At 34.2% G+C, this 11490-nt stretch overlaps 3 protein-coding genes across 3 annotated transcripts; 1 reads left to right on the top strand and 2 right to left on the bottom strand.

Annotated features, from left to right (window-relative positions):
• Positions 1-4488: 4488 nt before the first annotated feature.
• Positions 4489-5278, top strand: LOC129940045 (protein D3-like). The gene is made up of 2 exons (XM_056048268.1): positions 4489-4621; positions 4754-5278. The coding sequence occupies exons 1-2, from the start codon at positions 4526-4528 to the stop codon at positions 5252-5254; spliced, it is 597 nt and encodes a 198-aa protein (XP_055904243.1). The 5' UTR covers positions 4489-4525; the 3' UTR covers positions 5255-5278.
• LOC129940043 (protein D3-like) lies at positions 5272-6120 on the bottom strand. Its single transcript, XM_056048265.1, has 2 exons — positions 5903-6120; positions 5272-5838 (listed from the first exon to the last, which is right to left on the bottom strand). The coding sequence occupies exons 1-2, from the start codon at positions 6035-6037 to the stop codon at positions 5344-5346; spliced, it is 630 nt and encodes a 209-aa protein (XP_055904240.1). The 5' UTR covers positions 6038-6120; the 3' UTR covers positions 5272-5343.
• A 1218-nt stretch (positions 6121-7338) lies between these two features.
• LOC129940044 (protein D3-like) lies at positions 7339-8317 on the bottom strand. The gene is made up of 3 exons (XM_056048267.1): positions 8203-8317; positions 7972-8146; positions 7339-7907 (listed from the first exon to the last, which is right to left on the bottom strand). Exons 2-3 carry the CDS (start codon positions 8104-8106, stop codon positions 7413-7415), a joined length of 630 nt encoding a protein of 209 aa, XP_055904242.1. The 5' UTR covers positions 8107-8146; positions 8203-8317; the 3' UTR covers positions 7339-7412.
• Between the last annotated feature and the right edge of the window lie 3173 nt (positions 8318-11490).

Below are 11490 nucleotides of genomic sequence, written 5' to 3' on the forward strand. Positions count from 1 at the left end.
TCATTTGTCGTTGCAGTTCCACATCCGAAGAAGAGGGATGTGAGTCTGAAAACGAATATGAAAAGCTAAGAGTACTATCGTCAGCGAAACAATGTATGGGATTAGATGTTGCAGACAGAAGATCATTAGTAAAAATGAGAAAGAGTGTTGGAGGTAAAACAGAGCCCCGGGGCACACCAGCATTTATTTTATGGTTTTCAGACATTAATTCATCCAATAACTTGTATTGAACGATACGGAAGGTAATTACTAATCCAATGACGCAGGGATTCATGAAAACCGAAAGCGCGCTTTTTCGATATGAGAGCCTGATGCCAAACCCTATCAAATGCTTTTGAAATATCAAAAGCAATAATCTTGCTTTATCCAAAACGATGTAAAGATTTGCTCCACTGTTCGGTGAGATGAACCATGATCACCAGTGGACCTATTGCTACGAAAGCCGTACTGCCGGTCATTAAGAAGCTACCGATCCTCAAGATATTTCTTGAGCTGATAATTAATCAGCGTTTTCATGACCTTGGAAAGAAGGGAAATAAGTGCAATCGGTCATTAGTTAGAGGGTGAGAAAGGTTCGCCTTTTTTTGGAATAGGCTGGACAAATGCCGTTTTCCATCCGCTCGGAACGAGACCTGAGGAGTAGGACAGATGAAAAAGCTTACGCAGTGCTTTTGCCAGCGTTGAAGAACACCTCTTCAGAACAATAGCGGGGATACCATTTTACAAAGAATGGTTAGTTTTCTTTTACACTAACACTTTTATCAAACTTATAGTGATCTCTGCTTCCCATCATAACCAAAGTTGGATTTGGGAGAATACAAATAATTTCTTAGTTATGAATTGTTTTTTTCTTGGATTTAACCATTGCAAAGGTTTTTCGGGTGGTGTCCAAGCTTTTAAGAAGAGTAATTTCAATTTTCTGACATGTTCCGATTACGCACACATACAGTACGTAACATTTGGATAGCCTCATGTAATGTTTTTTCTTGTTGAGAACCTGTTTTGAGAGCTCTTTGATTTTAATCCAAAAAATTATGCATTAGCTTTCATGGTGAGAGCGAGAGTTTCTGAGATCAAGAGAGCGTTCGCCATTTTTTAAGATAACGGGACCTTTTATGCTTATTTTGTATGCGTCCGTTTAAAAATGAATTTATTTTTTCTAACAATAGAATAGACTCATCTTACATTCTTAGTTATTTAAAGCGAAAACAAGCGGCGCGATCATCGGAAAGCTATCGGAAAAGAATATCGGTTTATTTTTTGTGGAAGTAACATTGTTTTCTTTTAAAATGGATAGACAAAAATCTTTAAGTGCAACGGAAATTGCTAAAATACAGGTCTATCATGAACAAAACCTTTCTAATCGCGCTATAGCCATGAAAATTAATCGAAGTCCAAAAGTAGTGAACAGCTATTTTAGAGATCCATTGTCTTATGGAAAAAATTACAAAGGCCGTACCTCAACTGTACTTTCAAGTCGTGATAAACAGAAGATTATAAGGTTAGCATCGAATTCTACCGATTCTCTTAGTATGATCAGGTACAAAGCTGGGGTAGAAGTGAGCCGAATGACGATTAGTAGAGTTATTAAGAGTACCGGACACCTTAAGCGTCAAAAAATAAAAAAAAACCACCACTTAACAAAGTGCGAAAACAACAGCGGCTAAATTTTGCAAGATCGAACATGGCTTGGAATACTGATGGAAGTAGTCACTCAAACGATTGGAGAAAAGTGATATTTTCTGATGAAAAGAAATTCAACCTTGATGGGCCCGACGAGGGATACAATTATTATTTTCATGATTTGAGGAAGGAAAAGCTGTTTTTGGACCGTCACCACAGCCAAGAGGGAGGCGTTATGGTGTGGGGAGTCATATCATATAATGGAACCATTGATTTGGTTTTTGTGAACTGCAGAATGAATGCACCTTATTATAAAACTGTACTGGAAATGGCTTTATCTCAATTTCAGGATATTTTTGGATCGGTACCGATTATTTTCCAGCAGGACAACGCGCCAATTCACACTGCTGGAAAAATTAAAGCTTGGTTACAGGGCCAATATAAAGAACAACTTTCCTGGCCACCCTACTCACCAGATTTAAACATCATTGAAAATGTATGGGGTTGGTTGAAACGAAAGGTGTAGCAGTACAAGAACAAAGAAGAGCTTTTTGAAGGCATAAAAGTGGCCTGGGCCAGTATTTCCCTTTACCTTCTAAAATCATTGTATGATTCATTAAAAGACCACATTTTTGATGTTATTCAAAATAAGGGAGGTTGTACAAAATATTAAAATAATTTAATAAATAAAGAAAAATATTTTTATTAGCACAAAAATAATAATCTTTTTATTTTAACTAAGATACACAAAGTGATTCTATTCTAATGTTACAAAAAAAAGTAACATTTTAGTGCATCCAAACGAAATAGTCTCAGACATTTTCTGTTAGCTATTCAAAATTATTTGAAATATCTCTCAATCTGAAGAACTAATCGCTACCTTTCAACACAACATATAATTTCATATGTTCACATCAAAAAGCAACAAAAAACTGCTGATCTTAAAAACAGGCACGTGTGAGGCTATTCAAATGTTACGGACGTATATGAATAAAGTTGTGAGTCTGCTTCCACTTTTGAACTGAGTCAAAGCAAATTGACCTTTTTTAATGGTAGAATGATCCACAGGGTTTAAGTTTTCAATTTCGTCATCTTCTTCGAATTCTTCGTTCCATGCGGAATATCTTCATCGTAAACGATATTTTTTTCCCACGCAATCATCTGAACTCGAACTTGGAGATCGCTTTTTCTCAAGTCAACCCATTCAGATTTGGCAAACTTTTTTTCTCTTAGGCTTTGCTTGTTTTTTTTTTGCCTCAAAGGTTTAAGTACTTCTTCTGTTGTCAAAACTTCCCCGTATATCATTTGTTTCGGTTTGAAAATGTTTGATGTTGAAGGACTTGCTTTACAAAATACAGCTTTGTAGGCGCATTGATATTAAATTGTTTTGCAAAGCTATTTCAATGATTTTAACACTTATGTGACTTCAATGTCCATCATATAAGCAAAGCTGAATGATAAAGGGTGGATTCTTTTAAACGAATTTCTTTTACAAACGGAATAAGACCGTTTGCAATGCAACTTCTATTCACGAGGTATCGAAAACCGAATATTAATTGTTAATAATTTTCCGTACTATTTTTTGTAGATTTTAATATTTAAAAAAAAAGATATTTAAGTCGAACTTTTATTAAGATTTTTTGTATGTTTTTATTTTTTGTAAAAAAACCGTCAATTCGATTTATCTCAAAATTTTAAAGAATGATGAAAACAAAACAGTTCTTCTTATAAGACCAAATTAGTTTAAAGCCATATTCTACAATTTTTGACAAGATATTTGATTCAAAAATACATTTTTATCAACTTTGAGTAATGTTTTATTTTTCTCAAAATTTTACCAGATGTCAAAAACGTTATTCTTCGTTGCACAAAATTATTTTGGAGACAAAATCATTTTTTGTTCATAAAATATTCGAGTATCTACAAATGTTTTTTTTTCAGTATTTTTAATTTACAAAAAAACTATTAATTGGGTTTGTTTCCAAAATTATGTTTGTTTGGTATCACGTTACAATATTTAATTCAAGTCTCTATCGTTATTGGTTCGTGAGATATTCAGGGTTAACCAAAATGTTAACTTTTTTTTTAAATTGCTATGGTAAAAAACCAAAAACTCAATTTTTTGAGAATCCTTTTAGCATCTTTCTGCTTTATTATCTGTAAAACTAAATTTTTTGAAGTCGATATCTCTAACGGTTCTTGGCCTATGGACGACGAAATAAAACAAAAAATCTTTCATTTCGACTCTATTGACGTTGAGATATGTCAAAATTTTCAATTCGACAAATCGGATCGATTACAATAAGTTCCTATGGGAAGTTAAAAAGAAATATCAATTTAAAGATATAGAAATTATATATCTGTGGCCCTTTTCTATAAACCCTTACAAGTCTTTTTTCCTTCAGTAAGCCCCTGTTTGAATCACACTTCTATCTTAAGATTAAATGTTCAATGCTTTTAATATTTGTATAATATTTGTTTTACGTCTTTAGTTTTTAAATTTGTATATTTTGTGGAGCATAAATCTTATTTTCAAAAACAAACTTCCTAATAAATGCCAACATGTGTTCAAGAAGATTAAATAATAAAATCACTACCAGGTTATTTTTAATCAGTTACCAAAATTGTACCACACACAACAGAATACCTATCTATTTAGTCGTTATGTACGTATATTCTAGGTATCTAATAAAACTGCTGTGCAAATATTTGATCTTTTCTAGCACGAGTTTCAAATAAAATGCTTACAATTTTATAACAAACCTTGTGACAATTTAATATAAAAATGTTTGCCGTCGCATAAACTGTTTGATTTCATTTTATTTCGGATCAGTTCTAGGTTCTTTTTAGAAATATGGGGAAAATTATTTTAACCTTACTGGTTTGCTCTGCAATTGCTTGCATGGTTCAAGCAGAGGATTCTGAAGTGACTAAGGCCATGAAGGAGTATAATGTTATCCCCGATGTATTGACAGAGAGCGTTTCAGAATTACTCAAGGTACATTTTTAAAGAATATCCTTTATCCTTAGAAATTAGAATAATTTAAAAAAAATTGACCTAAAAAATATAATTAAAATACTAGCCTACGATAATATTATCTTAAAAACACAAAACCTTTTCATTTCATAGGTTACATTTGAACAAAATATCACAGTAAACCTCGGAAACGAAATTACCCCATATCAAACCAGAAATCAACCCATGCTCGATTGGAATGCTGATGAGAACTCTTTTTACACGGTCCTTTGTGTTGACCCAGATGCACCTGGTCCAGATGATCCATTTAACGCACTGCTCAACACATGGTTAGTTGGAAATATCCCTGGAAAAGACGTTAAGTCTGGAGATGTTTTGTTTGAATATATTGCATCTGCAACTCCAAAAGGTGTAGGATCCAACCGATACGTCATTCTTGTTTATAAACAACCCTCAGGCAAAATAAACTTCACAGAAAAGCGCATTGATAAATTCCATTTCGAAGGACGTGAAAAGTTTCCACTTCAAGAATTTACAACTAAATACGGGCTTGGTTGTCCAGTAGCTGGCAATTTCTATCGAACATTTTTTGATTTATATACTTTATATATATATGGTCAGGTGCAATGTTGTTTTGAATTAAATAAATTTTAATCATTAACAAAAATATGTTCATAAGCACAAGATATTTTATTAAGGAGACCTAACCTTTATATAAATTTAACTTAAAGTGTCCTCAAACATTACATCAGTTCTTTACAACAATTAAGCTGGTTATAAAGATCTGTTGTCTGTTGATCAAAGTAAGACGTGAGGAAATTCACAAACGCCAGCTTCCCCAAATTGTATTTCTCCATGAATTTTATAACCGAGAAATTTATACGTCCGTTAACATTGTACTTATCAATTCGCGTTTCATTGAATTCGAGTTTTTTCGGTTGCGGGAAAATAAAGTAAAAATATCGATTCATTCCCATATTTTTTGGAGGAGCAGCACTAACGTATTCAACTATACAATCTCCTGCAGTAATGTTCTTGCCGGGAATATTTCCAATCAACCAAGTGAGGATGTCTCTCATATAAGGATCCTTTCGCGATGGTCCATCTGGGTCAACTACTATCAGGGTGTAGTAAGTATCCTTGTCAGCATTCCAATCTACAACAACGGGCTGGTTTTTGGTTTCCGTTGGTGTGATATTCTTGCCCAGATCCAAAAATGCGCCATTATCAAAAACAACCTAAAGAAAACTCACTTACAAGTTCATATGATTGAATTTTTTGAAGTTTATTTATTTAGCCTACCTTTATTAATTCCGGAGGACCTGCAATAATTCCTGGGAAAGCCTGGTTTATTTCTTCAATTGCCTCTTCATAATCTGCCCCAGCAGCAAAACTGAAGGTAACAGCAAATAATCCCAATAAAACAAAGGATTTCATGATGCTCCAAGTAATTTCTGCCTTCTCTGATCCGCTTCAACTGAGAATTGAAATGCAACCAATTAATATTTGAAAAATAAGATATCTTTTAAATACTTTCAGATACTACACTGCGCTGTGAAACACTTGTGCTTCTATACAAAACAAAAAACATTGATATGAAAGTTTGTAGTTGAATTTAATAAAAAATATTGTTTTATTTATAAATTTGTTTGGCAAATAAAAACATGAAGCCTCATAAAACACAAAAAAAATGTTGTTTGGCAATTTTGACATTTTTTTAAAAGTGTGATTTTACCATTGTCATATGTTTATCATTTTAGCTGATATTGTTCTGTGGAATTTTCCGTTTGAATCTTTATTTTATCATTTTTAGAACAAATGAAAGAAGGCTTAAAGGAATTTCTAGACTTCACATTCGATTTCTATTTTCATCAATAATTGATTGAGAAAATTTTGTGTTTCTATTAAGATGTGGATGATTCACTATTATTATCATTATTTAATTGGAAATAAATTGCATGTTTTACTTTAAACTAAATTTTAACAATTTAATTCTTTATTATTCATTAACAGCTAAGGATAATGTTATGAAAATATGTATTCGTATTATTTCAAACCTCTGGAATACTTCTGTGCTGAGCACATTTTTGATCTTTTCTAGCACAATTTTTAAATAAAATGCCTTAAATTTTATAACAAACCTTGTGACAACTTAATATACAAATATTTGCCATCGCATAAACTGTTTGATTTCATTTTGTTTCGGATCAGTTCTAGGTTCTTCTTAGAAATGCATATGGCGAAAATTAATCTAACTTTACTGGTTTGTTCTGCAATTGTTTGCATGGTTCAAGCAGAGGATTCTGAAGTGACTTAGGCCATGAAGGATTATAAAGTTATCCCCGATGTATTGACAGAGAGCGTTTCAGAATTACTCAAGGTACATTTTTAAAGAATATCCTTTATCCTTAAAAATTAGAATAATTTAAGAAAAAATTACCTAAAAAATATAATTAAAATACTAGCCTAGGATAAGATTATCTTAAAAACACAAAAACGTCATTCTTGTTTATAAACAACCCTCAGGCAAAAAAAACTTCACAGAAAAGCGCGTTGATAAATTCCATTTCGAAGGACGTGAAAAGTTTCCACTTCAAGAATTTACAACTAAATACGGGCTTGGTTGTCCAGTAGCTGTCAATTTCTATCGAACATTTTTTGATTTATATTCTTTATATATATATGGTCAGGTGCAATGTTGTTTTGAATTAAATAAATTTTAATGATTAACAAAAATATTTTCATAAGCACAAGATATTTTATTAAGGAGATCTAACTTTTTTATGAATTTAACTTAGAATGTCCTCAAAAATTACATAAGTTCTTCACAACAGTTAAGCTGGTTATAAAGATCTGTTGTCTGTTGATCAAAGTAAGATGTGTGGAAATTTACAAAAGCCAGCTTCCCCAAGTTGTATTTCTCCATGAATTTTATAACCGAGAAATTAGTACGTCCGTTTTCAGTGTAGTTATCAATTCGCGTTTCATTGAATTCGAGTTTTTTCGGTTGCGGGAAAATAAAGTAAAAATATCGATTCATTCCCATATTTTTTGGAGGAGCAGCACTAACGTATTCAACTATACAATCTCCTGCAGTAATGTTCTTGCCAGGTATATTTCCAACCAACCAAGTGAGGATGTTTCTTAAATAAGGATCCTTTCGCGATGGTCCATCTGGGTCAACTACCATCAGGGTGTAGTAAGTATCCTTGTCAGCATTCCAATCTACAACAACGGGCTGGTTTTTGGTTTCCGTTGGTGTGATATTCTTGCCCAGATCCAAAAATGCGCCATTATCAAAAACAACCTAAAGAAAGCTCACTTACAAGTTCATATGATTGAATTTTTTTACAGTTAATCAATAAGCCTACCTTTATTAATTCCGGGGGACCTGCAATAATTCCCGGGAAAGCCTGGTTTATTTCTTCAATTGCCTCTTCATAATCTGCCCCAGCAGCAAAACCGAAGGCAACAGCAAATAATCCCAATAAAACAAAGGATTTCATGATGCTCCAAGTAATTTCTGCCTTCTCTGATCCGCTTCAATTGAGAATTGAGATGCAACCAATTAATATTTGAAAAATGAGATATCTTTTAAATACTTTCAGATACTACACGGTGCCGCGTTGCGCCGTGAAACACTTGTGCTTCTATACAAAACAAAAAACATTAATATGAAAGTTTGTAGTTGAATTTGATAAAAAATTTTGTTTTTTTTATAAATTTGTTTGGCAAATAAAAACATTATGCCTCTTAAAACACAAAAAACATGTTGTTTGGCAATTTTTGAAAATTGTTTAAAAGTGGGATTTTAGCATTGCCATATGTTTATCATTTTAGCTGATATTGTTGTGTGAAATTTTCCTTTTGAATTTTTCTTCTTTCAATTTTTGAGCAAATGAAGGAAGGCTTAAAGAAATTTCTAGACTCGAATAGTATTCGATTTCTATTTCCATCAACAATTGATTGGTAAGTTTTTTGTTTCTATTAAGATCTCAATGATTCACTTTTCTTATTATTTTAGTAGTTTTAAACTAAATTTTAACACTTTAATTCTTTATTATTCATTAACAGCTGGGAATTATGTTTTGAAAGCTTTTATGCGTATTATTTCACAACTCTGGAATACTTTTTGCTAGGATAAGTCAATTATCTGGTCTAAGCTGTTAAACCAGTAACAATAAGTCATCCAGAAGACAACATTGGAAGCATCTAATTTAATTGTGTAGGCTGGTTATACTTATAGTGCAAAGTATGTGTTCAAATGCACTTGGATTCTTATAAAGAATCCCAAAGAAGTTATAAGAAGGAAAAGGAACTAAGTAAATCTTAACAAACTTTCTGGCAGTTCTTTTGAGGAAAGATAGAAGAATTCTTCGAGGCTTCCAGGCTATAGTAAATTCTTTTAACTAATGCAGAGATGCCAAGCTGTCTGAGAGATGGAGACTGGAAATGGGCTCTTAACAGCTTCGAACAATTTAAATTTAAAGGACCAGATGGCCAGCCGAGCTGCAAAAAGCCTCAGGCATAATTGCTCCAATCCTTAAGGCAATTTTTGACAGCTTTTAAAGACTTTATAAAGATTGATTGATGTCCATTTATTTAATCCATCTATCGAGTAGTACCCGTGGAATGGTGGTTAGTGCCGATAATTGCGGCTTACGAGGCTGGAGCTCCGCAGGATACTTACTTTGCTTCAGAACTCGAGATTCTTTTTAGGGAACTTAAACTGAGCTTGGAAGAAAACTATTTCATCTTGGCCGGTGATTTGAACGCAAAACATGAAGATTGGGGAAATCAAAATAGTAATCCCAGAGGTAACCATCTTTTTAATTTGATGGATCTTTACAGCGTTGAATACGGCGGCGTCGATCTGCTGGCTACTGAAAAGCCATCGTATCCGAGAAGCGGCTCCTTTCTGGATCTTTTGCTGTACGACACCAGACTGACAGTTACAGACAAAATGGGTAATCAGTAATCACCCTTAAAACTGCTTACAGACAGTCGAGTACGACAGTGATCACTGTGGACCAGCAGCTGTATTGCAGATTCCGAACGAAGGCGTGGAGTTGGAGGAATACGTTGCAACGCACTCTTACAATTACAGTAACATGCTTCGGGCTCGTTTCAAAAATGCCCTAGAGAGAGAACTAGAAACCTGACAAATACAAACCAAATCAACATTTACAACAGATGGACGAAACAATAAACGAACGATGGAACGGACAATACCATAGTACACAGAACGGGACCAAAGGGACGCTTACAGAAAAGTGGCTATTGACGAACTACGTAAGTACAAGAGTGGCTTACTGACAAGACTCAAAAACTTTTACAGACGACTTACCACGTGGCTTGGAGGTTAGAACACTAAAGCCATCAATAAAAAATGTCAATCTGTTGATTAAGGAGAACTACAGGTTATCAATTAACAAGTACTGGGACCGCAAGATCCGGTCAGTTAATTCCAGTGGCCTTAGTATGTTCCATAAAATCAACAAGATATTCAGGAAAAAATAACGATAATGACCTTCCGTGTCTGAAACTCCAAAGAACTGAACAGAACAGAGAAGTACTTAATACAGCGCAAATAGATCCACTAGAAGCCATCTTTGACGATGACTTTTACATAATTGACGATCCGAAGAAAAAAGTTGAGGAGCTGGGAGCTGCTTTCCAGCAAGTGTACAAGGTGAATGTTAGTATTCACTCCAACCACGACCTGGAAAACAGAGCCCTACTTAATCACTTTTAACTTCGAAATGGACACAATGGAGAACTGAGAACCGCGGTTTCATGCAGTTCAATGACATTCCTTGGCAAATGCCATAATCGCCGAGCACACGGGGGCATTGGAAGATTGCTGTGGTTCATCCTCTCCCGAAAAAGAGAAAGGACAACCGAGTTGTCCCGAGCATCAGCAAAGTTTTCGAAAAGATCATCAACAGGGCTCTGACTAAGTGGGCTGCGGACAACAAAATAATTCCGGATAATCCGTTCGGGTTCAAGTCGGGTCATCACACAATTCATGCTGCGTCCTAACTCCTTTCTGGTATCCAATGGAATAAATCAAAACAACAATCCGCAGGTGCTGTTCTGGTTGATTTGGAAAGGGCCTTTGACACCGTATGGTTAGACGGTCTTTACCTAAAACTAAGCAGGCTTGGCATAAGCAAACAATTGTTGTTTATAATTTATAAAAAGTTTAACGGTAGAAAGTTTGTTGTCAAAAGTGGCAATGTGACTTCTACCAAAACATTCTCAATTAAAAATAGTCTTCAACAGGGAGCGGTGAATTCGCCGATTCTCTTCAGCGTATACACCAGCGATCTAATAGGTAGTCTTCTGTTTATGTTTCAACATGCCAAGTGTAAAGGTAAATCGGTGAAAACGGCTTAACACACTTTAGTACGCCCGATCGCATACTCCCCGCTCGATAATCGGATCTATATCCGAGCGCCGTCTAAAAGAAAAACTCGCCACACGGCTAGGCGTATTCTGAAAAGAGTTTTGAAGAAGCTGTATTAAGATTAAGAAATTAGGATAATTCTTCTATATTGATCTAAACGATGTCAATCATAAACATGACCAATGTTTCATAAGGGACAGAAACTGGTTTCGTTGAGCTTAAAAGATAGTCTCAAGACTAAGTGGTATCACAATGGCTCATTAAAGTGACCTCAGTGTGTCCTACTCCATTACGGACAGCCACTTTAACGTAACCTAACCTCTGTATTGATATAACATTCAAGGGCATGTTGTGAGACATTCTTCCAAAAATTTCATTTAAATAGAAAATTCCATAAAATTTGAGAGTTGATTCATTGTATTTGATGATTAATTTAAGTTTCAAATATTTTTTGGATACAATTTCAAGATACAAAGAGTTT

The sequence above is a fragment of the Eupeodes corollae genome, chromosome 1, assembly GCF_945859685.1.
Source record: "Eupeodes corollae chromosome 1, idEupCoro1.1, whole genome shotgun sequence".
Lineage (NCBI taxonomy): Eukaryota > Metazoa > Arthropoda > Insecta > Diptera > Syrphidae > Eupeodes > Eupeodes corollae.

Excerpts from the sequence above, each read along its gene's own strand:
- LOC129940045 (XM_056048268.1), top strand. The coding sequence starts at position 4,526 with ATGGTTCAAGCAGAGGATTCTGAAGTGACTAAGGCCATGAAGGAGTAT. Across the intron at positions 4,622-4,753 it reads GCGTTTCAGAATTACTCAAG|GTTACATTTGAACAAAATAT; the intron begins GTACATTTTTAA and ends TTCATTTCATAG.
- LOC129940043 (XM_056048265.1), bottom strand. The coding sequence starts at position 6,037 with ATGAAATCCTTTGTTTTATTGGGATTATTTGCTGTTACCTTCAGTTTT. Across the intron at positions 5,839-5,902 it reads GTCCTCCGGAATTAATAAAG|GTTGTTTTTGATAATGGCGC; the intron begins GTAGGCTAAATA and ends AGTTTTCTTTAG.
- LOC129940044 (XM_056048267.1), bottom strand. The coding sequence starts at position 8,106 with ATGAAATCCTTTGTTTTATTGGGATTATTTGCTGTTGCCTTCGGTTTT. Across the intron at positions 7,908-7,971 it reads GTCCCCCGGAATTAATAAAG|GTTGTTTTTGATAATGGCGC; the intron begins GTAGGCTTATTG and ends AGCTTTCTTTAG.